The sequence below is a fragment of the Ylistrum balloti genome, unplaced genomic scaffold, assembly GCF_031769215.1.
Source record: "Ylistrum balloti isolate Yb309-2 unplaced genomic scaffold, AGI_CSIRO_Ybal_v1 Utg370464, whole genome shotgun sequence".
In the NCBI taxonomy this organism is placed as follows: domain Eukaryota; kingdom Metazoa; phylum Mollusca; class Bivalvia; order Pectinida; family Pectinidae; genus Ylistrum; species Ylistrum balloti.
Genome location: NW_026782306.1, coordinates 300094 through 326012, shown reverse-complemented (window position 1 = coordinate 326012; position 25919 = coordinate 300094). Strand labels below are relative to the sequence as shown.

The following is a 25919-nucleotide window of genomic DNA, read 5'->3' as shown; positions in this document are numbered from 1 at the left end:
TCGAGGATGGTTCCAGGGGTACAGAGAGCGATAGTAAGTGTAACCCCTTAAGTGTCGAGGATGGTTCCAGGGGTGTAGAGAGCGATAGTGAGCGTAACCCCTGAAGTATCTAGGATAATCTACTTTTGAAACAAGATTATGTCATACTTCTATTTCACTTTATGTCTGCATTTTACTACGTATATGTTTTTGCAAACTCTTTATGCTTAATTGCTATGACAACCTTCCTTTAAGTTGGGATTTTGGATTGATATTATAGCGCATGAACACTATATATACGTTATGGTTGAAATCTACAAAACCTTCAAAAGTGAAATATTCAGTCTTGTTAAAAGCACCCTTTATCTTGTGGGCATACTCATTCAGTGTTTTGATTTAATTATCTTAACGGGATAATAATTCAAAATTATTCAAACAAGAACAAAACCCATTAACAATTGCATGGGGTTTCATGACAGTTTGTATTTTACCTGAATTTCTTCTTTTTTTTGTCAGTATTGTACATGTTTTTCTCTCTCTCTGACTCTTTTTCTGTCCCTGTCGGTTCTTCCTCTCCTTCTGACGTCACAGGAATGTATTCTCCACGTGTGATCCCAACATGCATCCCGCCAACCGGCCACGTAATGTACCTTCCATAATATGTACAAGGTAATCTGATTCTTGTACCTCTATGTCTATTACAGGGTCAAGGTCACAATTCCTTATCTCCTATTGGCTGAGATACACTGATGATGTCACTATGTCGTAGCTATGTTGCTTGTGAATGCGCAATTCATATGTCATTACATAGTTATATGATCACAAGTTGTCGGATTTGTTTTGTCAACACGTCATTAAGTCATCATGCATGTATCAGTTCTGATTAAGTGGTCAGCTTTCTAGCTGTGCAGTAAAACATTTCAATACATGTGCCTCATATTAAGTTCAAACAATGACAATCTTTATAAATATCTATTTTTGGCATGATAGAATGGGTGTACTTTTTCCGATGCAGTGTCATTTTCTACTTTGAAAGTCTTTTCAATTGTGACCTTGACCCTTGTGTTAATGGCTGTCACGTGTACTTATGACGTATACATCGTTCCTGTAGTGTCATCTCCATCTGTTATAATAATATAGATATACTGCTGTATTATATCGTGTCTTAATTGGAAATAGTCAGCACTGTTCTCTCACTTTAACAATTTATCTTTATAAACACACTGATATTTCCTTTCACAATAACTTTGTGTATAATGACTGATATACTGAAACTCCAAGTATGAATTAGAAGTAAAAATAAAAATCAAGAAACAGTCTAGTCTGACGTATCATTGGATAATACAAGCAGTTTACATGATGTGTTTTATTTATAATAGATCGTTTATAAAAACCAAATTTCATCGAATCCCATCACAGTTTAGTCAACAGCACCTGGTAATACAGAATTATCGAAAGTAGAGGTAAACAACGAATCTAACTCCATCATACAGCTGTTTCGTCCTTCTAGGATTTGTTGGTGATTATAAGTCTAGATAAAATCCAAAGCGATTGAAATAAATGTTATAATCTTCATATGAAGTACCATAACCTCATGATTCAATCAATCTCGGGCATTGCCTTCTCATTGGATAGTAGATAGTTAAATGTAAAAACAGGATCTCTCGATTGACCAAACAAACCAACTCAGAATAGATCATATATAGTAAACAGGGGGGATTGCCTTCTCATTGGATAGTAAATAGTTAAATGTAAAAACAGGATCTCTCGATTGACCAAACAAACCAACTCAGAATAAATCATATATAGTAAACAGGGGGGATTGCCTTCTCATTGGATAGTAGATAGTTAAATGTAAAAACAGGATGTCTCGATTAACCAAACAAACCAACACAGAATAGATCATATATAGTAAACAGGGGGGATTGCCTTCTCATTGGATAGTAGATAGTTAAATGTAAAAACAGGATGTCTCGATTAACCAAACAAACCAACACAGAATAGATCATATATAGTAAACAGGGGGGATTGCCTTCTCATTGGATAGTAGATAGTTAAATGTAAAAACAGGATCTCTCGATTGACCAAACAAACCAACACAGAAAAGATCATATATAGTAAACAGGGGGGATTGCCTTCTCATTGGATAGTAGATAGTTAAATGTAAAAACAGGATCTCTCGATTGACCAAACAAACCAACACAGAATAGATCATATATAGTAAACAGGGGGGATTGCCTTCTCATTGGATAGTAGATAGTTAAATGTAAAAACAGGATCTCTCGATTGACCAAACAAACCAACACAGAATAGATCATATATAGTAAACAGGGGGGATTGCCTTCTCATTGGATAGTAGATAGTTAAATGTAAAAACAGGATCTCTCGATTGACCAAACAAACCAACACAGAATAGATCATATATAGTAAACAGGGGGGATTGCCTTCTCATTGGATAGTAGATAGTTAAATGTAAAAACAGGATCTCTCGATTGACCAAACAAACCAACACAGAATAGATCATATATAGTAAACAGGGGGGATTGCCTTCTCATTGGATAGTAGATAGTTAAATGTAAAAACAGGATCTCTCGATTGACCAAACAAACCAACACAGAATAGATCATATATAGTAAACAGGGGGGATTGCCTTCTCATTGGATAGTAGATAGTTAAATGTAAAAACAGGATCTCTCGATTGACCAAACAAACCAACACAGAATAGATCATATATAGTAAACAGGGGGGATTGCCTTCTCATTGGATAGTAGATAGTTAAATGTAAAAACAGGATCTCTCGATTGACCAAACAAACCAACACAGAATAGATCATATATAGTAAACAGGGGGGATTGCCTTCTCATTGGATAGTAGATAGTTAAATGTAAAAACAGGATCTCTCGATTGACCAAACAAACCAACACAGAATAGATCATATATAGTAAACAGGGGGGATTGCCTTCTCATTGGATAGTAGATAGTTAAATGTAAAAACAGGATCTCTCGATTGACCAAACAAACCAACACAGAATAGATCATATATAGTAAACAGGGGGGATTGCCTTCTCATTGGATAGTAGATAGTTAAATGTAAAAACAGGATCTCTCGATTGACCAAAAAAAATTCAATTAAGTATTTCAATTAAGTATTTGATATAGGTGACGTTTTACCTTACACGAGTCTTGCTGTTTGTTAGTTCCATTTCTGCCGTTAATAGCCCTGAAAACTCTTCAGACATGAAGTTTGGTAACAAGATTGCGGAACACGTGCTGATTACAGGGGAGACAATCAATATTTCGGATGCCGAACAGGATTGTCGTTTCGAACAAGAGGTATGTCAGTCTACATCTGCATTGCCTGCTTTACACGAAAAATTAAAAAAAGATAATGAGAAATATCACAAAGGAATTAGAGAAGTCTTTAATAGCTTTATCAATTATTGAATCTAACATTTGATGGAAGGGAGATAATCGTAATATAAACAAATTTAAATCTCTGAGTCTAACAACTTGATTATCATTCCATTTATGATTTACTAGTAGTGAGACACACGATGCATGCTTTCTAATAACATTAACTAATTTATAGATGTTGAATTAGGCTCTCTACTTGTTGAAAATATATTGTAGCTGATATTTTTCTCAACTATTAACGATTTTCATTATTAAGACATTTGTGAAATATCTCAGAAATAGAATTAAGAAATAACTTTAGGCTAGAGCTGTAAGTACTGATATAACGAAGTATACCGTAACTCCGACATGTATGTACGTGATTGTTATACAGGTCGACAAATGTGGAAACATCACTATGAGGTCAATACTGTGCAAGCCGATACGAAACAGAGAGTCAAAAACAATCGGTAAGTTTGTTTGTCTTTTTACTATTTTCTTTCTACCGTAGTTCATATTTCATTTATAGCAAAAGAGGACCGTCGCGTGCACGGGGTTATTCGAATTTTTTTTAACTGATTAGCTATAAATAGAACAGGAATGTTAGCACGGCAAAAGTTTTTTCTTAATATTTTCTTCCTACCACACTGACATTCATAGAAAGTCAGAAAAGCATATGAATAGACAATATGATACAAATCATATAAAAGTCCCTTCAGTGCAGTTAACGCTTGTTAGCTTTTCCACTGAGAACACCTCCCTTCAGTGCAGTTAACGCTTGTTAGCTTTTCCACTGAGAACACTAGGTCGGATTGTCCTTTAGGGTTCTATGTAAAGCTCCTGGTAATTATACTTTGTTTACAGCCTTGTGCACACTTTTATCATCTCCTACAACATGGATTCGTGCTCTACAGACAGAAGTGACGTGTAGCTCCTAGATCAGAACACAACTAACATGACGTTATTTCTCCCAAATCACGTTATAGTATTCTGTCAGTGCTTTGAACATAGTTGTACACCCACAGGAGCTTAAGGGCCATGTCCTGTGGACAGGGCGGTCGTCGTTATATCTGATACCAAAATATCTCTGTGAAATGGTTTTTCTTCCTCAAATATCTCTGTGAAATGTTTTGTTCTTTTCCCTCAAATATGTCTGTGAAATGGTTTTTCCCTCAAATATGTATGTGAAATGTTTTTATCCCTCAAATTTGTCTGCGAAATGTTTTTTTCCCTCAAATATGTTTGTGAAATGTCTTTTTTCCCTCAAATATGTCTGCGAAATGTTTTTTTCCCTCAAATATGTTTGTGAAATGGTTTTTCCCTCAAATATGTTTGTGAAATGTCTTTTTTTTCCCTCAAATATGTCTGTGAAATGGTTTTTCCCTCAAATATGTCTGTGAAATGTCTTTTTCCCTCAAATATGTCTGTGAAATGGTTTTTCCCTCAAATATGTCTGTGAAATGTTTTTTTTCCCCTCAAATATGTATGTGAAATGTTTTTATCCCTCAAATTTGTCTGCGAAATGTTTTTTTCCCTCAAATATGTTTGTGAAATGTCTTTTTTTCCTCAAATATGTCTGTGAAATGGTTTTTCCCTCAAATATGTCTGTGAAATGTCTTTTTTCCCTCAAATATGTCTGTGAAATGGTTTTTCCCTCAAATATGTCTGTGAAATGGTTTTTTTTCCCTCAAATATGTCTGTGAAATGTTTTTATCCCTCAAATTTGTCTGCGAAATGTTTTTTTCCCTCAAATATGTTTGTGAAATGTCTTTTTTCCTCAAATATGTCTGTGAAATGTGTTTTTTCCTCAAATATGTCTGTGAAATGTGTTTTTTCCTCAAATATGTCTGTGAAATGTTTTTTTTCCCCTTAAATATGTCTGTGAAATGTGTTTTCTTCCTCGCTGATTGACATGTGGTTTTAACTGACTTAGTGGTTTACATAACGTCATTGTGAAAGCGGGATAGTAGAAACCACATCATTACCCAAAGTCATAGCATGTGTATAACCTTTACTGGTTCAATTATAAAGAAAGAACACATTTCATACGATTTTGATGGCCGTGCCGGTGTCGATGCATCAGAATGGTGCAATGATTGCAAGTGACAAACGATTTTCTGAAGAGAACATAGCTATCGCCGTTTCTCGGAATCGTATTGTTTTACTGCCTGAGCCGTTATGATGTCTTCAGGAGGGAAAATTTTATCTTGATGAAACATCAGTTAAAGCGTTGTATCTGTCACAATGGGTACATTTGTACTTTTTCTTTGAGAGTACAAACATCTGGGACCTGGTACTATTTTGAAAATACCAGATTCCCTTCTGGAATTCTAAAAACGTTTTACGTACATCAAAGAAACCGGTCTACCATTAGCTTTGTGTATATCAGACACTGTTCAATACTAGTAGTCACTTCCACAGATACATCATCGTTCAAATGTACTCGTATGCTTAAATAAGGTTTAGTTTCCAACCATTCCAGGTCTAATGAGATATTAATGACAAAGTCTCCGAGGTTCAGGGGTCAGGGAATCATTCTGCACTCTATAAAACATGGCCCAGACGTTCATAGAATTTCACAGGAAACTGGACGCATAGTAGGTTATTCTTAGTGATATAAGGTGAATAAGGATTATATAGAGACAGGTCAAAGGATATTTAAAGTAAGAAAAAAAGCTAAAATAAAGAATTACAGAAACACATTACATCTAACAGGATACTTACAGTAAGTAAAAAGACATTTTAAAAAGTGCAGAAAAACATTACGTGCAGAATATTAATTTAAAAGCTGAAGAAAAAAAGGATTAAATAGGAACATGTTACATGAGTTGTATATTAATTGTGAGATAAAAGATAAAAAACGAGTATACACAAACACGTGAAGTAGGATACTTAAAGGAAGATAAAAACTAGATAAGGATTATACAGAAATATTTATTGTAAGATAAAAGCTAGATAAGGATTATACAGAAATATTTATTGTAAGATAAAAACTAGATAAGGATTATACAGAAATATTTATTGTAAGATAAAAGCTAGATAAGGATTATACAGAAATATTTATTGTAAGATAAAAACTAGATAAGGATTATACAGAAATATTTAATTGTAAGATAAAAGCTAGATAAGGATTATACAGAAGCACATTACAAGAAGTAGGATATTTACAGCCAGATAAAAGCTTTATTACATTAAAGGTATTATGCAAGACCACGTGATTGAGCAGTAGATTATTCATATTAATTGTAAGCTAGAGTAGAATGTCACTGAAACATGTTACTTGTAGTAGGGTATTTACCGTAATGTATAATCTTGTGTAGAATTCCGTAGCAACACGTGAAATGCCATTCAACAAGGAATTCGCTGACATTATGGGAAGCATAAACAAGATAACGGTAACAAACGTCACCGTTATATAATCATAAATAGATGCCGGAGTTTTAGGATAATTTATCACCGTCACAAGGAAACCCATCTTAACACTTGAGTGGTTACGCTCACTAGCACTCTCTACATCTATGGAAAGTTTCACGGACAGGTCTATATGCGTCACCTTGTGGATAAGACGAGAAGACAAGCCTTTGATGTACATCAAATGAATCTCGAGGTCTCATAACAGTATATTGCACGTGCTTTGAAGTTGGATGTCGCTCTTTTGTAATTTTCAAAGCAGTGTATCAGCCTTTGATTACTGAGATTTTTTTCCTTTGGAATTCCACACTAGGCCAATCAAGTTATTTCACTCGTAAATGTTGTCATGAAATGTTGCAGGGATGCAGAGAACGATACCGTAAACCCCGTTTGATCTCAAACAATTGTGTTATTTACCAGATTAGCACGACGTTATTTCACAAACAAATAGAAATATAAAAGCATTCGATGTTCATCTTGAACTTTTGAGACCTTATTTAAGTTGGAATGTCGTTGCTGATTCCGCACGAGATGATGGTATTTGAGAGTCGCCCACGTCATCATCGATATAAAATACTCGTGATTCGGTGATGCTACGCAGCAAGTTGCTTTGTTTCATCATCATTATATATAGACATCTTCATCTTACCAAAGATTGGTTTTCATGAAACAAATACTTCTATCAGAAAAATGAAAGATTCAGTCATTTTGTAGTTGTGATATCAATCAGATAAAACAGATTACAACCAGTTCCTCTTCAAGGCTTTCGCGTGGGAAGTTGTATTCCTTTTAAAGATATTTAAATAGATTTCTATGAACTATAAGTAATACGTGGGGATTTATATCCCTTATAAGGTTGTGTGTATAGATTTATATAAACTTTATGTAACACGTGGATGTTTATATTCCTTATAAAGTTGTATGTGTAGATTTATATAAACTATGTAACACGAGGGAGTTTATATTCCTTATAAGGTAGTGTGTATAGATTTACAATAACTATATGTAACACGAGGGAGTTTATATTCCTTATAAGGTAGTGTGTATAGATTTACAATAACTATATGTAACACGTGGATGTTTATATTCCTTATAAAGTTGTATGTGTAGATTTGTATAAACTATGTAACACGAGGGAGTTTATAATTCTTATAAGGTAGTGTGTATAGATTTATATAAACTATGTAACACGAGGGAGTTTATATTCCTTATAAGGTAGTGTGTATAGATTTACAATAACTTTATGTAACACGTGGGAGTTTATATTCTTTATAAAGTTGTGTGTATAGATTTATATAAACTATGTAACACAAGGGAGTTTATATTCCTTATAAGGTAGTGTGTATAGATTTACAATAGCTTTATGTAACACGTGGGAGTTTATATTCCTTATAAAGTTGTATGTGTAGATTTATATAAACTATATGTAACACGGGGGAGTATATAATATATTACTTTAAAATTATATATATTTTTTCTATCTGACAGGAGTCGCTCAGGTAATGAACAAATCCGACGGTTTTTCCTTTGATGAACATGACGACCAGCTGTTTGAAGTAAGTGCCATTACTGTAGCGGACTCTGAGAAGGCTTCCTGAATGTTGATATATTAAAACATGTGTGATATCGTAGACGTGACACATTAGTTAGGAATTAAGTTATTTTAGAAGAATGTTAATCAAGTAACTCTGTAAATACGTCACATCATGACCACCTGGTCAATCGCAAAGAAATCTTTTTATGAATTTTGACATTCATTTTTACGTAAAATGTTTTTTCTTACAATCCTTTATGGATTTTTACAGGCTTTTACGATATTCTGCGGTTTGGGAATCAACAACTGTGTTCTGTACGAGGAGATAGCTCTATTGTTATCGAAACAAGCAGTCACGTTAGAGGTATGTAGAGTCGGGAACAATCGTATACATGTACCGACATACCTAATGTAAAGTGACAGATACTGGAGAAAAATGTTATACTTCCTGTTACAGTGTTACTCTGTGTATTCTGAAACTATACAAAAGACACACATTTAGTGTTAGATACAGTAGAGCCAAACAATGCATTAAACTTTACCATGCAGCTGTTTTTGAACTCGTCAGTGATACTAAAGGCCTAAATTTTAAATCCTAGAAGGCGAATGAGGAAAATTCAAAGTGATCGAAAGGATATTCCATATCTAGATGGGAAGGTGAACTAGCCCCATCATTTAATAATTTTCAAATATCAGATGATTTTCGAATAACGTCAAAGACGTGAATGCATTTTTAAATTGTACCACAAAATGTCCATCAGCAGTGTATATCACCTGCAATCTCAATGATTGTACAAAAGGCACACCCTTACATACGATTTTAATTTTTTTTTGAGATACAGTTGAGACAAACAATGAATTAAACTACATCATCAATCTAAAAAATCTCTTACGAAAAAAGGTAAATTTAGCTGCAGTTTTTGTTGGTGTAAATAAGACAACAAAAACAAGTAAACGCCGATACAATAATGTGTCGCAACTCAAACGTAAAATGAGGAATAGGACATCAAATATGGACAAAAGGTCGCTGATCTCGTAGCGAGAAAACATTTTACCTTATTTATAAGAATTCGTCATAAGAATGGCCCCTTTCCAGATAACTCCTGCAGACGTAGGATGGAATTATTGAGATTATCAACATACACACTGTCATAGATTTGCTTCTTCAATGTCGACAGATAGAAACAACATGCTTAATACCAGAAATGTCCATGTTTATTATGGTGTTCTTAAAGAATTCTACAACCATTATAAAGATATGAAAACCCGCAATGTTTATCGAAAATCAAGTAACAGGACAAATGTAGGAATTATGGCAGCCGAATGGATTTTTTATACTTCTTATCTCCCCTCTTTTGCTCTCTTGCTGTTAAGAAATCTCTCTCATCTTGTCCATAAAGAAAATGGTTTGTCACGTTTTTGACTCGGAGACAAAAGCATTGGTGAACAGGTGTTACTATAAGACGAGAGTACGAGTGACATGTCTTTTATCTGAAACGAGAGTGTGAATATGATGTCTTTTATCTGAAACGAGAGCGTGCATATGATGTGTTTTATCTGAAACGAGAGTGTGAATATGACGTGTTTTAACACAGAATTAACGGACAATATGTACTGCTTTGGAATAAAATTTCTACCTTAATGACGAAAAAGGGAATGGACGACTTGTTCAGGATTAAAAAGTAAATTATGAGCTATGCGTGTAAAATTTACCAAGTTAAGACAGTATAAAAGACGCATTAGTGAATAGAAATTTACTAATAAATAAATCTAATAAAAACAAGTCAAGCCAGATAATGAATCAAACTGGACGATAAAGCGATTTCGTCTTTCTTCGGCTAGTAAGTGATTCTATGGTCCTTAGTTTTGAAACCAAAGAGGCATCTGAGAATTCAGCGTTCTCGACAGGAAAGTTTAAATCTAACCTGATAGATTATAATCGAATTTTTGAGTGTATCATAAGTTAACATTCTCCAATCTGGTTTCTTGTTCCCCTTGATGCTCTGTCCAATCAATATTAATAGTATTACAAACATATAACAGATGCACCACCTCTGACGTACCTTACGTGTTTAAATCACAAAGAAGATCGGCTTGTGGAGGCGAAATTGCTACAAATCAGATTACAGTATAGAGCAAGCATATATCAGACATGAAATTTTATATCATTTCTATTGAAATAATTCACCTGATCTAAAAGCCCCAAGGAAGAGTTTGATGTATATCTAACACTACCACATAAAGAGATCAATACTTTCCGAAGAAATCTCATCTATCGATTTCTGTTATTTTAGACTCTATCCTACCATTCTGGTGTATCAGCCACAGACGTGGTGCGACTTAAGGTAAGTCATCGTGTAAGTGATCGGGAAAGCAATATATCATTCATAAATCATGTGATCGAGCTAATAGTTTTGATTGGATGGATCCGTTTTACTTAAATGTGATGATATCCGATTACTGTTAGTACAATCCAGTATTATAGTGTCATTCAGTGACAAAATGATATCTAACCAAATGTTTTGTCTTGCACGTTATGGATAAAAAAGTAAATATTTTAAATAGTCGTGCAGTATCACGTCAGAGTGTATGTGTATTTAGACAATTCAATTACAATTCAGTGATGTGGGCACCGCTGAGTCATTAAGACATCTATTTAATCTGGAGTTTGAGATTCCAAACCTAAACAAGAATTACAATTTAGTGATTAAAGAGGACGTTTTGCTGGATTTTTGAATGACGTAACGGTGCCAAAATCCGTCTGCTCTTACGTCTTGACCTCTTAACCCTATCACTTCGTCAAGTATTGAATTAATTAATTTCATACGTTGTATACATAAATTGGGTGTTTTTGTATATTTTGTTTCCCTATAAAATAAACTATTGCTGTAGAACGGCCGAGATGACGTTGCTATGGTAGTATCTTAATTTGACGAGGATCATAATTTTTTAAATAGTTACTTTAGTTTGTTTCTTTATCTTGACAAAGTGGATAATTGGTTAAAATTCCCTAAATTTCTTTCTATTAAAGCACGAAGTTTTTGAAAATATACGATTGAAGCGGTTTTTTAAAATTTCTATGACATTTTTGACGTCATACCTTCATACGTCCTTAAGGAAAACAATACCGATAAATACAGTTATTGTTTATTTACATTTGAAACCATTTCCACTCTCAAGCGATGTTCACTTTCCACACAGAGCCAGAAAGTACCGGAGACCACGGAATGGAAACTGGACAGTCATAGATTTAACGATTTCTCTCTCACCAAAGACGAGATGTTGGTGGCCTCTATTAGAATTTTCAAAGATTTAGGATTCATTAGGAAGTTTAAAATTGATTACGAGGTAAGATTTTTAATTGATTGACACGTGGAATTCACGATCCACGCGTTCATTAACTTATTCTTCTGCACTTTAATGAAAACCTACCTGACCACTGAACACTAGTCAATTTGAATTTATGTGCAATATGAATGTCGCCTGGATAACGGATGAAATGACCTGTGCCCGTCAGGACCTTAGTGACGATATAGAGAAGTGGAGTCAAGAGACAACACGAGAAAATTGATTTTGTCATTCATATCTATTTCATGAGAGTCTCAAAAACAATGGGATTTGAAGAAATTTCCGTCATGTCTGGTGTTGTATGTACGTTTTACTTTTTTCGTGTCTAATGCTTCTCTATAATGCCAATGTTTGTGACATTCGTCGAATTGATGTGGAATGAGAATGTTTTACTTTCGTTTTGTTTAGGTTCTGTGTCGATGGCTGCTGACAGTAAGGAAAAACTACCGAAACGTTGCCTACCACAACTGGAGACATGCATTTAACGTGTGTCAGACTATGTTCGCTTCCTTAAAGGTGAAGCTTGCGAAACAGTTCGATTTCTTTAATAAAAACTTAGCATGCGGGAACCTTATAAAAATTGTCAACATGTTTAGGCTGTAACTGCGTCATTCTGCTCTGAAGTTTTGTAATTACGTGGGTATCTGAAAAAATAAACATAAGAGAACTCCTGTCAAAGATTCTTTGTGAATTGTAGGAGAAAAATATATCACCTTATGCTTATGTGCTTATTGATATTATTTCACTATTCTAGAATGGTTAATTTAACTAGAGCATGGACTGTTTGCCGATAATATATATAGTGATATGGCCTAGATAAGCAGTGCTTTCATCGGCAGAGTAAATCCTTACGAACATCTATGTATAACGTCAGTGGCATACAAAAGTCTAAATATGTTACTTCACTAACGATACTGTAATTATTTTGTTTAGTTCTTTTTGATAGCTTACGTCGGAAATGGAATAAAATCGAAATCAAATCTGCTTTAAGCTATAATAAAGAAAAAAAAACTTCAAAAAACAACTTTAAAAGTTTAAAATAGAGCAAACCTCAAAGACGTTTGCATAAACTTATAAAATAACTTGTTAACAAGTTCATACATTTTTTGAATAACTTGTTTACAACTTCATAAACTAATAAAATAACTTGTTGACAAGTTCGTAAACTTATAAAATAACTTGTTAACAAGTTCGTAAACGCAGATCTATTTCAGCTTTTGCTGATAGGAGAGTGATTAACTACCTCACTATTTGATTGTTACTGGCTGGTCTCAAGCTGGATTATGTTTTAAAATGATGATTTTGTTATAGAGAAGTGGAGTAAAGCGACACCTGTCGGACAAGGAGACATTAGCGTTGGTGGTTGGATGTCTTTGTCATGACCTAGATCACAGGGGTACTAACAACGCCTTCCAGCAAAAGTCAGTACAACATCAATATACGGATGATTTATGTACAAGTCAGTACAACATCAATATACGGATGATTTATGTACAAGTCAGTACAACATCAATATACGGATGATTTATGTACAAGTCAGTACAACATCAACATACGGATGATTTATGTACAAGTCAGTACAACATCAACATACGGATGATTTATGTACAAGTCAGTACAACATCAACATACGGATGATTTATGTACAAGTGTTTCAGCTGCTGAACCACTTAACGAAAGCAGATTGGGGTTGGACGGGAAACTATATTGTTTAATGCTAGGACGGGTAGTTTGTTTTTTTTCAGGACAGGATAATTAACTGTTTTGGTTCGGGACCAGAAGGGTAGCTATTTTGCTGTGGATATGACGGGAAATTATTCTGGTTCAGGATAGGATTCGGAACTATTTAAGAAGGGGATATGAAGGGGATTTTTTGGTTCGAGAAAGGCAATACATTCTTTCAGAACCTCTTTGACTCGGGAGAGGACAAAGGACTTTTTTCGGTGCGGGGTAGAACGAGGATCTATTTTGGTGCGGGATAGGACAAAGGACTTTTTTCGGTGCGGGGTAGAACGAGGATCTATTTTGGTGCGGGATTGGACAAAGGACTTTTTTCGTGCGGGATAGAGTGAGGATCTATTTTAGTTCGGGAAAGACAGGTAGCTATTTTAGTAGAGGACAATTATTTTGGTTAGAGAACTTTCTGGTTCGGAATGTGACGGGGCACTATATTGGTTCGGAAAGTGAAAAGCGCCTTTCGATAAAATTTAGATTAGACTGCATCATACAAGTGTTTTGTCCTAGGACTCGACAGTGATGTTAAACAAGCGTGTTTAATGTATTGATTGCCCTTCTGCACTATAATTAATCTCAGATAACATTTACATCTGTTCCTTAGAAGCAATGTTAATGTTGGCTGTGACGACTAGCATACCTTGTACAGTGATGTAACGAAACGTTGGTTTATGACAAGGATTGACATCAGTATGAGTCGTGACATTGTATTTGAACAATTAACAGGGTGATAGGTGATATAATCTAGTTTTCTTCTGAGTGTTATTATATCAAATATCTAAACCATTATCCTTGGTTTTAAAATATCAACACGATTCAATATCGTTACTACCTGTACTAACAGCTGACTTACTGGTTTGCAGAACTGGATCTGCGCTTGCTCAGTTGTACGGTACCAACGGCACAATGGAACACCACCATTTCAACCATGCAGTCACAATACTAAACAGTGAGGTATGTAACCATTTCAACCATGCAGTCACAATACTCAACAGTGAGGTATGTCACCATTTCAGTCATGTAGTCACAATACTTAACAGTGAGATATGTAACCATTTCAGTCATGTAGTCACAATACTCAACAGTGAGGTATGTGACCATTTCAACCTTGCAGTCACAATACTTAACAGTGAGGTATGTAACCATTTCAATCTTGCAGTCACAATACTCAACAATGAGGTATGTAACCATTTCAATCTTTCAGTCTCAACACTTTAGAGAATAACACAGACCTATGTTACACAGTTTCACTCACTAATTGCATGTGTTTAAAAATTTTGTTTTTAGGAACAGTTCGTCACGTTTAAAGACGTGAAAAATCGCAGACGTCTGCAGTTAGGAAATGTAGGGGCTGCGTTCTTCATGAACATTTATCATTCGCCTCAGCATTCTTTGAGCATGTGACATCAAATTGTCTGTGTGTACCAGCTGATGGATGATATGGAGGATACAAATTAACTTGTCTGGAAACAGAAACATAGATATCTGTGATCGCTTAAAAGCGATTAATGTCGAAAAAGGGAACTGTGCCTTCGATAAAAAATCGAAGGATCATTGCGACATTAAACAATTATCGACTTTTGTAGGTTAATACGAAGATACCACCTTATAAGTCTTCGTAAATCTTCTTCAGACATTGGAGCTAATCGGCTTTCTTGACAACTCTGGTCGTCTGCCATGTTTGAAAAAACAGATAAAGCTGCCTTCTCATTGGTCGAAAGTATATCGCGTCATGGAAATTCCCTGTTAATAATTTCAGACTAAGTTATTAATTTGCGGTATCAATCGCTCGTGCAAGAATTTGTCGGTTTGAGGTTAACATCGCATTTTGTCGAAACCAGTGAGAGACCTCAGAGTTAATTACAAGAGAGGATTTTCTCAGTCATATAACAATAACTTGAGTGTAGAAGGACAGATGATCCGTCAACCATTGATCAGGAGGTTAAGAAATATTTTAATTACTTATCCTATAATCCTGAAATAGCAACAATATTACATTCTTTTCCTATGCTCCAAAACGATACGGCATCACAAAAATCTAATTAGAAATCACGATCTGCGTTGAAATATTAAGGTAACATTATTGATAAGACAAAAACTGCTGGAGTTCCTTAAAAAAACCTGTTTGTATAAATCAATGTACTAACAATTCCAATATAACGTGTGTTTTTATACAATAAATAACGGAAATCCGTAGGAACTTCACATTATTATATAACCGGCACCGCACATCATTAGGGACAATTCCATTATGTAGGAAAATTACGGTGTTTTTTGTTTCCATCATTTTGAGGTAATAAATGACTCAATCGGAATATTTAGTAATTAATAACTAAAAGATGTAGACAGCCAGCAAAAAAGGAAAACAGGAAGTTAGATAACGAAAAATTATCTTCTTTCTTGTATTTGCTATCCAATTATATAGAAGATTCTTTAAGACAAAAGTACAACGTAATATATTTTGTATTTAAGTATTTTAGTTATAATACATGTACTTACCGTGATACCTTGATTTGTAGATTATTTGACCTATTAACCTCGGTAAAGATTCAAGCTGTTGGGTGTAGACGTTATCTCTGTTAGTTTCTGTTTCTCTAGAAGTTGAAAGCGCGGACCGGTATGAGATATTGTGATTGTTCCCTAAGGGAACAGACCGTACTACATTTTGTCATGAATATCAGATGACGGAACTCCAGCGCGATTTTTGGTGAGGTAGTCACCAATTATTACAGGGAGACCCCTCAGTATAATGAACAATGAAGACAGTTTCTCTGTACTTGAAAAGTGGTGTTTACCTCGGCTTTGGATCTTTGTGAACTTTAATTGGATGAATAAATTCTCGTGTTAACTAATTGTGAAACCACAAGAAAATATGAACATAATCATAATCCAAACTCAAATTCAATAATGAAAAAATTACACGGAGATTCATGAAAAAGTACAAGGAAAACAAGACCAGGTGTTCCGAAAGAGTAAGCGTCTTGCTTCATCGACCACATCCGCCATGTACATCTTTGTCAATTTAAGTATGTAATGCCGCGTTCCTAAATCAGAATAGGCTATTCAACAACCAAAGCGACAGGCAAACTAACGAGCAACAAATATACTTAATAAGCTTCATGATGAATGAATCTCTATGACGACAGTAAAGCTTCCCAAAATTTTACATCAACCTATATCTCTCGAAACCCTGTGTTGTGAGTTTGTCTCTGAGTTGTCGACATCTTGCACGAAAAATGTGATATTGTGAAAATCCCCTTAAATATCGCTTTAACAACGACACGTAAATACAGTAGGTAGCACAGGGAAGTTGCTATCCAGATATAGAAAATCAGTACTTGTATTCTAGAGTAATAACACGGTATATTTTATTTCTGTGTAATAACACGGTATATTGTATTCTAGAGTAATAACATGTTATATTTTATTCCTAAGTAATAACATGTTATATTTTATTCCAGGGTAATAACATATTCGCCAATTTTACGTCCGAAGAGTATAGTGGCATTATAACATTACTGAAGGAGTCTATTTTGGCGACCGATCTCTCCCTCCACATACAGTGAGTATCGCCAATGTCTACTGGCCACAAATACAGTAAATCGGGATGTTTTAGGGATGTTTTAGTTCCAGCAAATTCGCTATTAACATGAATCATCACAAATTTATAATACAGATTTCAAACAAATTCTTAGAGTAATCATTTAAAGCCCCTATCATTCTTTTGGTCCTTATTCGAAACAAAAATTTTTTTTGCATAAGTGTGAACTCTGTTTACCGATATCTGCAACGAAAACATTGTTATCATTTATCAAGTCATAAAATGCAGAATTATCCATTTATTTTTTTGAGGTTACGTAACAAGTTTTTCGCAATGGTCGACTCCGGCCAAAGCGCATGGGATGACCGAGAATCAAAAGAAACTCTCCGAAGTATACTGATGACGTCAAGTGATATAGCCTCGATAACAAAACCGTGGCAAATACAGCGAAAGGTAACCACGCGTTAGCACATTATTTCTCTTTCATCACTAAAAGCATCGAAAGTTTTCGCTGTTTAAGACTTTTGCCACAGGGGCGTGGCTGTATACCCATTCTAATACTTTTTGTATTAAAGCATTTGATGCGTTTAACTGTACATTTTTGATAGATATGGCCATCTCTTTGGATTTAGTCAGGGTAAAATTATTCAGATGTATGCAAATTACAAAATCCTTTGAAATAAATGGCTCGCGCACCTCCCTAACAAGATTGTGATTTTTCTTTCGATCACTGTAGTTTTTTCACTCGTCCTAGGCTTAAAAATAAACGCCTGGCATCACTAACGAGTCCTAGAAGGACGAAACAGCTGTATGATGTAGCATCACTAACGAGTAATAGAAAGATAAAACAGCTGTATGATGTAGCATCACTAACGAGTCCTAGAAGGAAGAAACAGCTGTATGATGTAGCATCACTGACGGGTAATAGAAAGACGAAACAGCTGTATGATGTAGCATCACTGACGGGTAATAGAAAGACGAAACAGCTGTATGATGTAGCATCACTAACTAGTCCTAGAAAGACGAAACAGCTGTATGATGTAGCATCACTAACAAGTAATAGAAAGACGAAACAGCTGTATGATGTAGCATCACTAACAAGTAATAGAAAGACGAAACAGCTGTATGATGTAGCATCACTAAGGGTCCTAGAAGGACGAAACAGCTGTATGATGTAGCACCACTAACGAGTAATAGAAAGATAAAACAGCTGTATGATGTAGCATCACTAACGAGTCCTAGAAGGAAGAAACAGCTGTATGATGTAGCATCACTGACGGGTAATAGAAAGACGAAACAGCTGTATGATGTAGCATCACTGAAGGGTAATAGAAAGACGAAACAGCTGTATGATGTAGCATCACTAACTAGTCCTAGAAAGACGAAACAGCTGTATGATGTAGCATCACTAACAAGTAATAGAAAGACGAAACAGCTGTATGATGTAGCATCACTAACAAGTAATAGAAAGACGAAACAGCTGTATGATGTAGCATCACTAACAAGTAATAGAAAAACGAAACAGCTGTATGATGTAGCATCACTAACAAGTAATAGAAAGACGAAACAGCTGTATGATGTAGCATCACTAACAAGTAATAGAAAGACGAAACAGCTGTATGATGTAGCATCACTAACAAGTAATAGAAAGACGAAACAGCTGTATGATGTAGCACCGCAAACGAGTAATAGAAAGACGAAACAGTTGTATGATGTAGCACCACTAACTAGTCCTAGAAGGACGAAACAGCTGTATGGTGTAGCATCACTAACGAGTCCTAGAAGGACGAAACAGCTGTATGATGTAGCATCACTAACTAGTCCTAGAAGGACGAAACGGCTGTATGATGCAGTTTATTCATTTTTTGGCTCTCTACTGTATACAACACTAAATTTGTAATAAAAGGTGTTATTAACTTTGGTATCTTTTGTATAATCTATAATATAACAGATAATTTTGAAAAAAAAACTCAGCCAATCACTTTTGTGTGTGTGTGTGATTGAAGAGGACGGTATGTTTGCTGAAGATCAAATTCATCGTCATATTTCTTTTAACAAATGCTCAGTGACAATACTTTTATATATATATATATATATATATATATATATATATGTTTTTTTTTTGAGAACTTGATGAGGGATGGTGTTTTTGGATTTTTAATAAAAAATACTCATTCAATTCTTTATTATTGCAAATATTTAAGAAAACGGAAAAAATATCAGTATTCATACATTTAGACTTGAGAGTAATTTCAAATAAAGGGAGGTAATTCTGACCGGCAAAAGTAACTGAATAACAATATATTCTATTTCTCTTTCATTAAGCTGAAAACAAGATCTTTTCGTATTACTTTATTCATATTTTTTAAAAAATTATTAAACTTGAAATATTTTACTAAATACAAACATGGTTTTTTATTATCATTTTAATGTTACTCATCCTAAAACATTTCAGCAAGCAGGTCATTTCTATTCTCGTGAAAACTTCTAACGAGATTACACAATAATGCCTCGTGTTTATAACTGACTTAAATATATCTGATCAGTGTGTTGATATATGTATTTGAAATACTTAATATGAGGGAAATAGTGATATCTATTAAACAAAGTCTTGTGAACAAATTTGTGTTAGTAGATGATCGAAAACTCACATAATTTATTAAAATGTAAGTGACTGCACTCTGATGTACTTCCGTCTCTGCCTTAATGCGATAAGTGAGGGCCTGTGAGTTATGAAAATATCATATATTAGATGAGTATTATCATATAACGCATTAAAACATTGGGATGAACAAACTTCCTTTTATCTTGAACAGCCAGTCGACACAAGGAAGTTTTAAAAATAAAACCTTAATGTTTGGAGACAGCTGGCAGTTCCTATCACATATCTCAAGTGTGAAATTGAATTCTAAAAATATTTCAAGTACTATGTTGATATTCAAGTACATTGTACTTGAATAGCAACACAGTTTTTTCCTGCTTCATAACGATATTTTAGATCGACATTTATTTTACTGTAAAATGTATTACTTGTTTGTAGTGTATAAATAACCCCCCAAACTTAAATCTGTTACTCCTGGTAAAACCCATAAAAATAATAGTATTAATAAGATAATATAAACCTCACTGTCATTCTCTGTATCTCTGGAACATGTCATGGCAAGATTAAAGGTTTCGTGTGCGACACCTTGTGTCGAGAAGATTATTTGATCCTTTGATGCACATCAAACTAATCGCGATATTGCATAACCTGTTGTCCTAGCTTTGAAGCTGGCTCCTTTGTAATCTTTACAAGAGCGTTCCGGTCTGTGATCGATCTTTTTCTTCTCCTGAAACCGACTCCAGGCCAATTAATACCTTCACTTCTGCCTTCTTTTGAATAGCACTTCTTGACTTCAGAAGTTTAACATCATACGTCCTTCCAAGACTCGTCAGTGATGCTTAGGGCCTAAACATATGAAGCCAAGCAGCAGTACCACCTTGTAAACTACATTCGCCAACGTTGATGAAATTGCTGATACGTAAATACTTCAATATATGCATGTACCTGATATAAGATTATAGGGAGAACGATATCTTTAATAATCAATTAAACTTTATTATTGTGTATTTTTATGACTTTGTGTCTATTTGCCTTTAGGCCGCAGACCTAGTGATGTCCGAGTTTTTTGACCAGGGAGACAAGGAAAAACACCAGTTGAATATACAGCCACAGGTGAGTGTTGTCCAGTAGATTTGTTTTGTTATCGAAACTTTTATGACAGGTAATACATATAAACAAAAATAATTATACGGAGGATATATTGGTGAATAACACCACGGGTACAAAAACAGTAAGATAACTTCTTCCACTGACAATGCCAAAACGGTGTAAAAGTAGTTATTCTTCTACTGCACTGACAACTGTAAATACGGTGTAAAAGTAGTCATTCTTCTACTACACTGACAACTGTAAATACGGTGTATAGTCATTCTTCTACTACACTGACAACTGTAAATACGGTGTAAAAGTAGTCATTCTTCTACTGCACTGACAACTGTAAATACGGTGTATAGTCATTCTTCTACTGCACTGACAACTGTAAATACGGTGTATAGTCATTCTTCTACTGCACTGACAACTGTAAATACGGTGTAAAAGTAGTCATTCTTCTACTACACTGACAACTGTAAATACGGTGTAAAAGTAGCGACAACTGTAAATACGTGTAAAAGTAGTCATTCTTCTACTACACTGACAACTGTAAATACGGTGTAAAAGTAGTCATTCTTCTACTACACTGACAACTGTAAATACGGTGTATAGTCATTCTTCTACTACACTGACAACTGTAAATACGGTGTAAAAGTAGTCATTCTTCTACTACACTGACAACTGTAAATTCTTCTACTACATTGACAACTGTAAATACGGTGTAAAAGTAGCCATTCTTCTACTACATTGACAACTGTAAATACGGTGTATAGTCATTCTTCTACTACACTGACAACTGTAAATACGGTGTATAGTCATTCTTCTACTACACTGACAACTGTAAATACGGTGTATAGTCATTCTTCTACTACACTGACAACTGTAAATACGGTGTAAAAGTAGTCATTCTTCTACTACACTGACAACTGTAAATACGGTGTAAAAGTAGTCATTCTTTACTACATTGACAACTGTAAATACGGTGTATAGTTATTCTTCTACTACACTGACAACTGTAAATACGGTGTAAAAGTAGTCATTCTTCTACTACACTGACAACTGTAAATACGGTGTTAAAGTAGTCATTCTTCTACTACACTGACAACTGTAAATACGGTGTAAAAGTAGTCATTCTTCTACTACACTGACAACTGTAAATACGGTGTAAAAGTAGTCATTCTTCTACTACACTGACAACTGTACTGTAAATACGTAAATACGGTGTATAGTCATTCTTCTACTGCACTGACAACTGTAAATACGGTGTATAGTCATTCTTCTACTACACTGACAACTGTAAATACGGTGTAAATACGGTGTAAAAGTAGTCATTCTTCTACTACACTGACAACTGTAAATACGGTGTAAAAGTAGTCATTCTTCTACTACACTGACAACTGTAAATACGGTGTAAAAGTAGTCATTCTTCTACTACACTGACAACTGTAAATACGGTGTAAAAGTAGCCATTCTTCTACTACACTGACAACTGTAAATACGGTGTAAAAGTAGTCATTCTTCTACTACACTGACAACTGTAAATACGGTGTAAAAGTAGTCATTCTTCTACTACACTGACAACTGTAAATACGGTGTAAAAGTAGTCATTCTTCTACTACACTGACAACTGTAATTCTTCTACTACACTGACAACTGTAAATACGGTGTAAAAGTAGTCATTCTTCTACTACACTGACAACTGTAAATACGGTGTAAAAGTAGTCATTCTACTGCATTGACAACTGTAAATACGGTGTAAAAGTAGTCATTCTTCTACTACACTGACAACTGTAAATACGGTGTAAAAGTAGTCATTCTTCTACTACACTGACAACTGTAAATACGGTGTAAAAGTAGTCATTCTTCTACTACACTGACAACTGTAAATACGGTGTAAAAGTAGTCATTCTTCTACTACACTGACAACTGTAAATACGGTGTATAGTCATTCTTCTACTACACTGACAACTGTAAATACGGTGTAAAAGTAGTTCTTCTACTACATTGTAAATACGGTGTAAAAGTAGTCATTCTTCTACTACACTGACAACTGTAAATACGGTGTAAAAGTAGCCATTCTTCTACTACACTGACATCTGTTTATACGGTGTAAAAGTAGTCATTCTTCTACTACACTGACAACTGTAAATACGGTGTAAAAGTAGTCATACTTCTACTACACTGACAACTGTAAATACTGCACTGACAACTGTAAATACGGTGTAAAGTCATTCTTCTACTACACTGACAACTGTAAATACGGTGTAAAAGTAGCCATTCTTCTACTACACTGACAACTGTAAATACGGTGTAAAAGTAGTCATTCTTCTACTACACTGACAACTGTAAATACGGTGTAAAAGTAGTCATTCTTCTACTACACTGACAACTGTAAATACGGTGTATAGTCATTCTTCTACTACACTGACAACTGTAAATACGGTGTAAAAGTAGTCATTCTTCTACTACACTGACAACTGTAAATACGGTGTAAAAGTAGTCATTCTTCTACTACACTGACAACTGTAAATACGGTGTATAGTCATTCTTCTACTACACTGACAACTGTAAATACGGTGTATAGTCATTCTTCTACTACACTGACAACTGTAAATACGGTGTAAAAGTAGTCATTCTTCTACTACACTGACAACTGTAAATACGGTGTAAAAGTAGTCATTCTTCTACTACACTGACAACTGTAAATACGGTGTAAAAGTAGTCATTCTTCTACTACACTGACAACTGTAAATACGGTGTAAAAGTAGTCATTCTTCTACTGCACTGACAACTGTAAATACGGTGTATAGTCATTCTTCTACTACACTGACAACTGTAAATACGGTGTAAAAGTAGTCATTCTTCTACTACACTGACAACTGTAAATACGGTGTAAAAGTAGTCATTCTTCTACTACACTGACAACTGTAAATACGGTGTGTAGTCATTCTTCTACTACACTGACAACTGTAAATACGGTGTAAAAGTAGTCATTCTTCTACTACACTGACAACTGTAAATACGGTGTAAAAGTAGTCATTCTTCTACTACACTGACAACTGTAAATACGGTGTAAAAGTAGTCATTCTTCTACTACACTGACAACTGTAAATACGGTGTAAAAGTAGTCATTCTTCTACTACACTGACAACTGTAAATACGGTGTATAGTCATTCTTCTACTACACTGATAACAGCTGTCGTAAAAATCGGGGTCAAATCCGTGGTAATCAGGAAGCTTCATGTCAGATTTTTTTATTACACATATACTTGACATTGTTTTGAAATAATCCGAAATGTGGAAATTATTAAGTATATATATTGATAAAAGGAATCTTACAATTTTCCATTCTAGATTTTGACATTTCTTCCGCCTAATCTTCATTTCCACAGTACAATTATTAGTTTCATTACTTCTGGTCTTCTACATCCGGCATCACTGACCTAGAAGGACGAAATAGCTGCACGATGCAGTTCAGTTTCTCATTTGTCTCTTTATTAATGTTATTTTTGTGTTACGAGCTCTTCCTTTTTTCGTATCTACAACTCCCCATATCGCACAAGAGAAAGTGTGATGTATTACAATAAGACTTCAATTATAATAGCGCTGGTTTGGTAATAACCGTAGCCATGGATATTTTCAAATCTTTGAAATCACATACCGACTGTAATATTGAAGAAATGCGCATTATATGTTGAACCTATTGCTCATAAAGTGTTAATTTAATCTTGCTGAAATAGAATCCTATTTTTCATTCTTTACCACAAAGGCCTGCATGGACCGGGAACGTCAGGACGAGCTACCAAAACTGCAAATGGGCTGGATAGACGGAATTTGTCTTCCTTTGTATAATGTAACTTTCTCACTATAACTTTTACAAATTTAGTCAAATATCATAACTGTTATATCAGACAATATTTATATTTTTAATCTGCGAACAAAGAACATTTTTCTGAATAGAAATATTTTCCTAAAGGTATTAAAATAGACTTTATCGAATCACACAATGAAAATATAAGAAATTCTCCAAATTGAAATAGCTATTGTATTCGATTCCAAAATGAAAAAATATTTGAAATACATTAACGTTAAAAAAACATCCAAAGAAATGTGACAGACGTGTATCTTGCACCCTTTCACACACTTCCGTTACCGCAAGCGAGTTACTGTATAACTAGCTTCTTATTGATTGTTTGTTAATTTATTGTTGTTTCAGGCAATGGCGAAAATGGACATATATTTTTCACCATTGAAAGAGGGTGTTTTAGCTAACAGAGGCTACTGGGAGAAAATGGACGCCGATAAGCTTGCCAAAGACATTGTTCGTGAAACTGGAGTCTAAAGAAAAATTTTACAGATGAGAACGGCACATTTCAACATTTGATATATTTTACCAGACTTTTTAATAAGTAATTTTAAACAGCGCCAGAAAGGTATCGGTGATAGTAACTGTTATGAAAGCTTGTTCCGAAAATTGCGCATTAACGAGGAGATGTAGTTTAATCTTCATAATAAGGGATAAAAGCTTCGTCACAGATCTGGTGTATTTAAGCAATGTTCTGTAGACATACTCATACAATTAGAATCCATTCAACCATTCTAACGTTTTATAGTATTTGATACAACAATATGATACTATCTGTAAAATTGTGAGAGCTGATACGCTTGAAAATTTTCTCGCAAAATCTAGGTCATCGTTCATTGGACAGAGTGACGATAATTCATCACAATTAAGTATATATATCTACAACCATTAATTATAACACCGCTATTTGCTTGGTACAACAACTCACTTACGTGAGAATACTTTACCACGTGAGTGTTTTACCGCGTGAGTGTTTTACCACGTGAGTGTTTACCGCATGTGTTCGCCATGTCTCATTCTATTCAGTTGTATCACTGTGAGTATTGTTGAGTTTACATAGTGTAGGTACAAACACTGTATTTGACTATATAACTTGTTCATTATGCCATTTTGATTTTATATTCAAGCAACGACTAGAAAATCCTTACACGATCTCTACATACAAAACAAGGATATCGGGAAAATGTCACATACACTTGGTAATATCTGGGTACTTCTCAAGGAAACATCGTGTCATTGATTTATTTACCTTTTCAATATAAGGATGCGTAATTTTGTGTTTATTTTTCATAGTCCTTTTATGCTGATTTCAATTTGATATGTGTTGTTAATATAGCGAGTTGAATATAAATTGCATGCAATGTTTTCACATCTAAGGGAAATATGAAAAAACCTGTATCAGTTTTTGTTCTTATTGGCC

General features: G+C 34.6%; 1 protein-coding gene across 1 annotated transcript in view; it reads left to right on the top strand.

The window, feature by feature from the left end:
• The window catches only part of LOC132555226 (dual 3',5'-cyclic-AMP and -GMP phosphodiesterase 11A-like), a 98984-nt gene extending 74008 nt beyond the window's left edge, over nt 1-24976 (top strand). The window contains exons 6-19 of the mRNA XM_060219575.1: nt 3198-3312; nt 3767-3842; nt 8272-8339; nt 8589-8681; nt 10612-10662; nt 11519-11665; nt 12074-12181; nt 12977-13086; nt 14263-14353; nt 16861-16961; nt 17252-17393; nt 20581-20655; nt 24404-24487; nt 24851-24976. Of these exons, the coding sequence (XP_060075558.1) occupies nt 3198-3312; nt 3767-3842; nt 8272-8339; nt 8589-8681; nt 10612-10662; nt 11519-11665; nt 12074-12181; nt 12977-13086; nt 14263-14353; nt 16861-16961; nt 17252-17393; nt 20581-20655; nt 24404-24487; nt 24851-24976 (1387 nt within the window). The remainder of the gene's footprint in view (nt 1-3197; nt 3313-3766; nt 3843-8271; nt 8340-8588; nt 8682-10611; nt 10663-11518; nt 11666-12073; nt 12182-12976; nt 13087-14262; nt 14354-16860; nt 16962-17251; nt 17394-20580; nt 20656-24403; nt 24488-24850) is intronic.
• The last annotated feature ends 943 nt before the right edge of the window (nt 24977-25919 follow it).